The following is an 8,854-nucleotide window of genomic DNA, read 5'->3' as shown; positions in this document are numbered from 1 at the left end:
GGGGCTTCCTGTCTGAAGGGTCTTACACCCCAAGAACTAGTACTGGGTTCCATCTGATTCCATAAGCCCTGGGGGTGAGGGGATGTGGAATAGGCCTACACTCAAAGTGGGCACTCTAGCTCTGGGCAGCTTGGGTTGCTCCCAGAGAGATGCACCGGGCAGGAAAATGTTGGGAACTTTCAGCTCAGGCCGGATGGCCAGAGTGGCAGGGCCAGCTGAGCCTAACTGCCAGAAGGACCCTGCTTCCCTATCAGGAGGCAGCTCCCAGATACCTGGGTTCTGTCAATCTCTACCTCAGAGCCGGCAGGCTCGCAGGAGGCCAGTCCCAATGCCCAAGCCTGAAAACCTTGCAAAAGTGGCTAGTGCCTCCTTTCTGTTCACAGACTGGCTCCTGACAGGGGTTGGGGTCTGTACTTAGGGTAAAAGGCCGAAAACACATTTGAACCTCACGTACACACACATACACTCAAGGGAGAGAGTTTTCTCAGACTTGGTCTGTTTCTCTATTTAGTCGGGTTGTGGAGAGTGCCCCAAAACTGAAGAAGCAAGAGAAGAAAGTCAAAGTCAGGCAAACACAGAGTCATCTAAATAAACACCATTTCCGTGGTTTTAATAAGCAAAATAGGAAACCATTTTAATAACCAAAAAACAGAAACCAGTCTGAATAAAACTACAATAGACTAGGTTTTAATATTTTCATATCATAAGCAGGGTTTGAAATTGATCCCTTATTTTACATGAAATAAAAACAATTTCTGTTGCGGCAAATTTGATTTCAACACAGTTGAATCTGTAAAAACCAAAGCTCGTTTCTGATGCAGGACTAATATCCACAATATTTAAAACTGCAAGCACCATGCGGTTCATACAATCTTGTTATTACTGTTAATTTATCAACTAATACAAACTCAAAAATGCATCCGGCCAGCAGCGCCAGCAATTTCAAATGGGAACTAAAAAACACACTTTCATTTGGTATTTTTGTCAGTGCAACTTAAATCCTTTTACTGACCTGCAGGAAAAAAAAAATGTAATAATAAAGAAAAACACCCAGCTCTTTCCTATAACTACTATACAACTGAAGGGGAAGCGGGGAAACATCACCAATAACTCTCCTGATATCTCGAAAGCAGGGAAAAAACACACATAACGTGTTGGTCTAAAGAATGCACTTGAAAGTTGCAAAATTACTTGCCAATGTTTGGGTTTCCAGTACTTTCTGAATGTGGCGGTTGGTTCAACACAAGTTCAGGTCACCATTGGGCAGTGTCCAAGCTGATGAAGCTGCTCACCCTAGGGGCACTGTGGCCCTAGCAATTTGTGCGGGCCTGAAGGGTTGAGAAGAGACGACCCTCGGGTGATTCTGATTACAATAAAAAGCAAACGGGATCTGTTTTCCTTTCCTGTCTTGTTAGAGGTGTCGATTTAGCCATAAGACGAGGTTGGGGAGCAAGGACATTTTCAGTCCTTCTGGATTTGGAGCTCCACAGCTGCCTTACCCTGGTACTTGGGAGCTTGGGATCCCAGCCCTCTTTCTCTCAAAACCAACAAGACTGAAAACTAAAGCAGGGAGTTGGGGCAGGGAAGGGAGAGAAAACATGCAACTTCCAAAGGTGCCCCAAAACAAAGTTGCTTTCTGATGCAAAATGCCCAGAACTTTTTTTTTTTTACTTACAAACAAACAAACAAACAAAAAAGATGTCATAATAATAAACCCAAACAAAGACACTCAGCTTGCTGCCACGTTCTCGAAGCGGTTTGGCGGGCGGATATTTACAAGCCGACAGCCAGGACTGAAACCCGGCAAGCAGCCGCAAGCAGCCGCTGTAGTTTATGAACTGCGTTCCCTTCCCACTCAAAGAAACAAAGGGTTATGATCCGTGATCAACAACATGCTAAAGTTAAACAAGAAAATGGTACAAAATAGAAATTATTACCATACATGTCCAGCATGCAGGATTAATATTTTTAATGCAGATTTTCGTATTTTTTCTATATAATCGAGCAGGCAATAAAACTGATGAGATGTGCGCGCAGAACGTCCTAACTGAGGCCCGCGTCTCAGGGCTGAGAGCCAGTGGTCTCCGGACCTTGGACAGACAGGTCCGTCTGTCCTTTCTCCGCTCAGCCTCTCCTTGCGCCTGCGAGGACGCCAGGGTCCCTCTCCTCTCCTCGCTGCTCGCTTCCTGGGTTGGACTGCGCTCCGGGCCGCGAGGCAGCGGCCCCGGCTTAACGCACAAAGTTCAGAAAGCCAGGAGTCTCCAGATGGCCTTGGCGATTCCTCAGGACTATGCCTCGCCGCCCTCCAGCCTGGAGAAAAGTTGCTCCGGGACTTCCCACCCCCTCGTCTCTCTCTGACTCTGCTCGAGTCTAGGAGGCGGCGCTGAAGTACGCCGTTCTCCCCTTGGCCAAGGTCCCCTGCCTGCCCGCGCGCCCTCCCGTCGCCCGCGTCCCGCGCGCTCTTCCTCCCTCTCCCTCAAGTCAAACAGGTCAAGGCTGGGGCTGTGGCAGGGAAAGGGTCCAGGGGAGTCCGGGACTGGGAGCATGGAATGGGGAGCCCGGGCCGGGGCAAGGGCGGGGGCCGGACCCGCCACGACTCACAGAAAGAACTCGGGAGAGGAGGGGCTGTCGCTGGTGGAGCCCGCCTCCCTGAAGCCGGAGTTGGCGAGTTTCTCGCACTTGACCTTGTAGGCGTCTCTTTCGCGGGCCAGCCGGGACACCTCCTGCTTAAGCTGCTCCACCTGCTGAATGAGCTGTGTCTTCTCATTCTCCAGATGGTGTTTCTGCTGGACGCGTTTATACCTGCACGACTGGGCGTAGCCCCGGTTCTTCAGGGTCCGCCGCTTCTGCTTCAGGCGGATCACCTCGTCCTTGGTGAAGCCCCGCAGGTGGCGGTTCAGCTCGCGCACGGACATGGACACGAGCTGGTCGTCGGAGAAGCGGTCCTCCACGCTGCCGCTACCGCCAGCCGCTGTTGCGGTGGCCGCCGCGTGCGGCCCAGGCCCGGGGTGGCTGGTGGGCAGCTGCTGCGCAGGGCTGGCCGCGCTGGACGGCGGCGGCGAAGCTTGGTGATGGTGGTGATGGTGCGGGTGTGCGTGCGGCCCCAGCTCTTCGTGGGGCACGCCGGCGCCCGCGTATGCATGGTGTGGGTGTGGGTGGTGATGATGGTGGTGGTGGTGCGCACCCCGAAAGCCGTCGAAGCTCTGCAATGGCTGTGGCACTGGGTGCGAGCCGATGAGTGCCTCCACCGCGTCCTCAGGCGTCAGGTTGAGCGCCTCAGGGTTCATCTGCTGGTAGTTGCTCGCCATCCAGTACAGGTCCTCCAAGTGGGTCTTCTGCTCGGTTGGGCTGAAGCTGGGCGACGAGGGCACCGAGCTACACGGGGTGCTGAGCGGTGTGGACGACACCGAGCCGGCGGGCTGCAGGCGCGTGCAGGGCCGGCCCGGGCGCTCCGCGCGCCCCAGCGGCTCCTTCTTTACGTCGAACTTGAGCAGGTCGAAGTCGTTGACATACTCCATGGCCAGCGGGCTGGTGGGCAGCTCGGGCCCCATGCTCAGCTCCGCGGCCATCGCAGACGCGAGGCGCAGCCGCCGCCGCCGCCGCCGCCGGGAAACTTTGCGGCCGGCCGGGGCGCGCCGAACCGAGAGCGGGGGCGAAGAGCGGCGAGCCCGGGAGGCGGGGAGCCGAGGGCGCAGCGGGCCGAGGCCGCCGGCCAAGCCTTTGTCTGGGGGACGCGGCGGCGCGCCGGAGAGTCCCGAGGCTGCCTACGCCGCTCCAGAGCTCGGGGCTGTGGCTGCGGTGGAGCCAGGCCGAGCCCGGAGGGGTGAAGAAGCGAGCGGGGCGCGCGGCTGTGCGGAGGGGAGACGCCGGGCAAGCGCCGGCCGCTCGTTCTCGAGCTCTCTTGCTCTTGGGCTCTCGATCGCAGCCGCTCGCAACCCGGCGGTGCAGCTGTGCTGGATCGGGCGCCGCTGAAGCCTTTTATCGCCTACTGATGTCACTGGAGCACGGGGGCCCAGGCGGCCCAGCGCGCTGGCCAATGGCTGCTCGGCCCCCGCGGCCCCGCGGCGCAGGGCGGGGCGCGCCTGACAGCTCCTCCGCCCCCCGCGTCAGCTGACTGGCGGCCAGAGCCGCGCGGGAGCCACGGAGGCCTGGCAGAGGGCTGGAGCCGAGTGGGACGGCCGGCTCCGGCCCAGCCCCCCACACCCTCCAGGTCCCGGCCCCCGCCCGCTCGCTTTCGGTGCGCGTCCCCCCTCTAGGCCAGGCTGCCGCTTCCTCCTCTTCGCGTGCGCTCTTCTCCCTCTTTCCCCTTTGCTCCCCCACTCCCAGGCGGTGTCACCTCCAAGTCGGCTCAGAATGAGCGCAGGGATGACACCTCTCGGGCCTTTGTTCCCAAGCGTCCCCCACCCAGAGGGGGACGCCCTGTGCGCCGTGCGGCTGCGGACTGTGTGTGTGTGTGTGTGTGTACGTGCGCCTGCCGTGCGTGCCTGTGTTTCTGCAGGGTTGCGCATATTTGTGTGTTGGGGTTGGGTGGGTTGGAGCTCCAAGAGTTGTGTTCAAATCCAACTCTTAGCCTCAGGGCACCCCCCTCGGCCAAGCTGGTGGGTGCTGTGGCTCAGTCCTGAGATAGGACTTCACTGGCCCCGCCGCTCCCTGCGCTCACCTGACCCGCAATGCACAGGGTGAAGGGAGCGGGAAAAGAATCTGTCAAAAGATGTTGAATCCCTTTTCCCAGCCAGACGCATGGAACCCTGAGGTCCCCGAGGTTTGTGGCTGAGGCCAACCCAGGACGGTGCTCTGGGTGGCTCTAGGCTGCTGGGGAACCGGCCCTGTTATTGTTTGAACGTTTTATAACGATTAAGCAGATCCCTGCGTCAGCTCGCGCCGGAGAGGCTCAAACACTCATAAAGTGCGACACCAAGTGGCCACTGTGCGCAAAAACACGCTGAACGGCGGTGCCGGGAGCCGGAAGGCTTGGACGACGCCTCAGACCCAGCTGGGTCCTCCTAACTGGGCCAACTCAAGCCAGCCCAGACGTAGGCTGAGTCTGCACCGGAATCCAGGACAGGTTCTCCAGAGCAATGAACAGATCCTCGGGTCCAGTCCTCAGACTCAGCTACTAGTTCCGCACTGAACCCCCCATGAAACTGAACCCCAGCTCTTGGGGGAGGGAAGAGGGTGAATGCCGGTTGGGAGCTCTCTACGCGGGAAGGTCCTGGGCCGAGTTAGGCCGGTGGCCGAAAGCGGAAACGCCCCAGCGAGGAGGCCCCAGGCTATCCGATGAGAAACCTCCCCAAGCGCAGACGGGGAGCTCGGAGGGCACTGCACTAGGCATCCAGACAGGTCTCGGGCATTGCGCACCCTCCCTACTCGGGTCCAGGGTGATCCGAAATCAGAGGTTCTTTCCGAGACCCCGCCTGGTCGCAGAAACCGAACAGCTCGCAAATTCGCTGTACCCGGAGCCCCGACCCGCCTCCCGCGTCGCCTTCTGCGCTTCAGTTCTGTGCGCGCACAGCGAAAGGCAAAGGAAGCACGCACTGGGTGAGTGTGTCCCGGCCTCTGCCTGTGCATGACCAGCACGACTACACCGCGCTTAGGGGTCAGGTGAGCCTCACCAATGCGCACGCAGCCAGATATACATATATTTTTTTGTAGTGTTAGAAGGTAAAATATTTGCCTCTAATTAATCCGAAAACTATTCTCTTGCGCCTTCGGTGAGAGTGGGGGGGATGCAGTCTTAGGTCGCCTATTTTAAATGAAATGAATATATTTTAACTAAAACTTGGACTGAAAGGTTTGGATCGGCATCTATACAGCTGGAAGAGCCCGTCCTGAACTCCGTGAGAGAAGCGTGCTTTCTGCAGAAATGATTAGGTTGACTCCGGGAAGAGTCTGGGCCAAGTCGCTGCCCCGCCCCTGCGCGAAGCTGGGTGCTGGGGACACGCAGCCACCCTGTCCCTGTCGAGTTCGCAGGCAGCGAGACCGTGACTCAGTGGGGGAACGTCCCGAGGCCGTGCAGGGCTGGGTCGGTCTGTGCCGAGGATGGCTCCAGCTCGAGGTGGCCCGGGGCAGACAAACACGCTGGGTTCTCACCGTGCCACTGAACCCCGGCCAGAAGCGCCCTCCTTCCCGGCCATAAGAGACCCGCGTATCCGAGAGCACAACTGACTCTGCGGACTTCCGCGTGCACGCTGAGGCGGCCGGGCCGGTCTGTGCCCTCCCCGCGTCCCTTCGGGTCGGCCTGACCCTCGCTGTCGAGGAGAACCGAGACTCGGATCTCAAGAGCGTGGCCCGTCGAAGCCCTAGAGGCTCTTTCGGTCCCGGCTCTGCGGTTCTACACCCTCCGCATTCCTGCGGGCGTCCTCCCACCGTCGCAGGGGCTCTCGAACCGGGGCTTTGTCTGTGCAGGCGCGCTCCCTTTGTCCCCGTGACTCTCCGTTGAGCCCAGTGTCGTCCCTTGGGCTCTGGCTGTGTGGTATCTCTCTCCGTCCCTAGGTCTACCTCCCCCAACAAACCCATTTCTTTGCCTCTCTCCCAGCCTAGCCAGTCCTTCCACTCCCCACTCCACCCCCAAACACCTCCACCAAAAAACGTTGGAACCTGGTGAGAGAGACAGCAGTTTGCTCCGGAGAGAAGCCCGCTGCAGGGCGGCGGAGCTCGCTTAGAGGCCCGGCCTCCCCCACCACGGCTCCTGCTGTGCTCTAACACAGGGTCGAGGCACCCCGAACCTTACGGCCCAGGCTGGCGACAGCCAACGCCAGCCGCTGCCTTTTTTGCGCGTAGGGATTGTGGGGATCAGAGTGCCTGGCTACTCGCAGATGGGTATACAGCAGGACCCGGAAGCTGCACCCATCCCTTAAAGACAAGCAGAGTAGGTGGAGGGAGGAGGGAAGAAAAGAGAAGGGACGGTGGGAGACGTAGAGAATCCAGGAGAAGCCAAGGGAATGAGGCCAGGAGACACCGGAGCGGCGCGCGCATAGGAAGCCGAGGCTTGGCGGCGGTCAGATTCCTCTACGAAAGTTTGTTGCCTCTAGCACCCACGTTCCAATTTTAAGTATTTTTTCGCCCTAAAGCAATCACCTTTCCCAACCCGTTGGGCTAGAGGCGGGGTTCCTGGTCGCACCCCCTTGACATTCTTCAGCTATAGATTCTGAGCGAGGAGGCTCTGCAAGGTCCAAGACATCGCGGAAGCTGGGGCACTTGGGGCACTCGGGGCACTCGGGCACTCGGGCACTTCGGGAAGCAAGGGGCCCACCACCAGCCGCCGCATTCGCCGTTCGCCTCGCCACTCCCGCCCGCCCTTTCTCAGCCAACCAACTACCCGGAGAGGGGCCCCGCGGCGCGCTCTCCCGGACACCTTCTGCGCAGCGCAGCGCTCGGGGCAGGCGCGTTCAGCCTCAAGGTGCCCCGTACACCCGTCGTTTCCCGCAGGCTACAGGTGTTTGGTGTGTGAGTGGGCTTCTCTATGAGTGCAGGGGTGCGGCAAGAGGCATGTGGGCAGTATGCGTGTGTGTGTGTGTGTGTGTGTGTGTGTGTGTGTGTGTGTGTTTGTGCGTGCGCGCGCGCGCGCGTGTTGGGTGGGAACGCAGGGCACACAGAACGCTTCGAATCGCAGAACCCGCAACTTGGGGCCTCAGTGCCCTATGGGGGTTGCAGGTTGGATTACCTCACATGCCCAAACGGAGGCCTGGGTACCAAGGGACCCGGAAGTCCTGCCAGAGAGGACCCTGAGCCCCAGGAGCCGGTGCCTCAGGAGCCGGCGACCCTGGAGCCGGCCTCCTGCGTTTCCAGCACCCAGATGTCCAATCTCCTATCACCTCCACAGAGCCCTGAGATCACTGCCTCCTTTCTCCAGGTGTGGTGGAGGAGGGTGGTATTCTGTTGCCCCCACCCCCTCTGAGCTTCCCCAGATCTGTAGCCTCCAAGAAGAGGCAAGAGGTTTTTCTACCTTCCTCTTCCCCAAAGGCGGCTGTCACTCCACTGTCCCCTGCCACACACGATGGCCATCAGATTCTAAGCCAGTGCTTCCAAAAAGGTATGCTTGGGCTTCTGGGTCCCAGTGGCCTTCAGCACCCAAAGGACCCCATGAGAGTTACCGAGAGTTACCCTATCTGCTGACTGCCTTCTTGGCTCCCTCCCCTAGGGAATCAGGGACACCCCTTCCCCACCCTCCCACACACACTTGTGAGTAGGAATTTATTATTGAAACTGTTTCACCTGCTTTCTACTCTGTTTCAATGGGAATACTATACAAATTTTAATTACATGTTGACTTACATCCTATTGGACAGTGCTGTGTTAGATAACCACTGGCCAGTATTGCCTCCACTGCGGATGGGATATTTTAGAGTAATATTCACTCCTATATGCATGGAGATTCGCAAAGCCTTTGTCAATCACTTTTTCCTTCAATTCTCACAACTCTAACAGGTAGCAACTATTATTATCCTCCTTTTACGGAGATAGGTAGGCAGACAGGCAGGTAGCTAGGTAAATACAGATATACAGCAATGTCCTAAGAGTTCTACCAACTCATTCTGTCATCACGACTACCCTTTGAGTAGGTAGCATTACCCGCATCTGCGCGGTTAAGTGATTCCTCTAGTTACACAGCAGCCATGAGCTGGAGCTTCTGCCCACAAGCCCAGCACTGAAGCGAAGCGTGTGGTCTCTATCTCGACTGGGTGGTATCTAGGGACCGAGGTGTCAGCACGGTTCTCCGGCTGTTCTCTGGGTCAGGATTCCCAACTCCCCACAGACTGAGCAGTTCTTTTCAGGTCACAGCTGAGCCTCTACCAAGTGCCAAGTGTCTGCTGAGGGCTCAATTTTAACAGTGGTGATTAACGTGTCTTCTCGT

At 58.0% G+C, this 8,854-nt stretch overlaps 1 protein-coding gene across 1 annotated transcript; it reads right to left on the bottom strand.

Moving 5' to 3' along the window:
- Positions 1 to 665: 665 nt before the first annotated feature.
- MAFB (MAF bZIP transcription factor B) lies at positions 666 to 3,967 on the bottom strand. The gene has a single exon (XM_016137546.2). The coding sequence runs from the start codon at positions 3,567 to 3,569 to the stop codon at positions 2,598 to 2,600; it is 972 nt and encodes a 323-aa protein (XP_015993032.1). The 5' UTR covers positions 3,570 to 3,967; the 3' UTR covers positions 666 to 2,597.
- Between the last annotated feature and the right edge of the window lie 4,887 nt (positions 3,968 to 8,854).

The sequence above is a fragment of the Rousettus aegyptiacus genome, unplaced genomic scaffold (assembly GCF_014176215.1).
Source record: "Rousettus aegyptiacus isolate mRouAeg1 unplaced genomic scaffold, mRouAeg1.p scaffold_m13_p_12, whole genome shotgun sequence".
NCBI classification, from domain to species: domain Eukaryota; kingdom Metazoa; phylum Chordata; class Mammalia; order Chiroptera; family Pteropodidae; genus Rousettus; species Rousettus aegyptiacus.
The sequence above is the reverse complement of the archived record's forward strand: the minus strand, read 5'-3'. Positions and strand labels throughout refer to the sequence as shown.

Excerpts from the sequence above, each read along its gene's own strand:
- MAFB (XM_016137546.2), bottom strand. The coding sequence starts at position 3,569 with ATGGCCGCGGAGCTGAGCATGGGGCCCGAGCTGCCCACCAGCCCGCTG.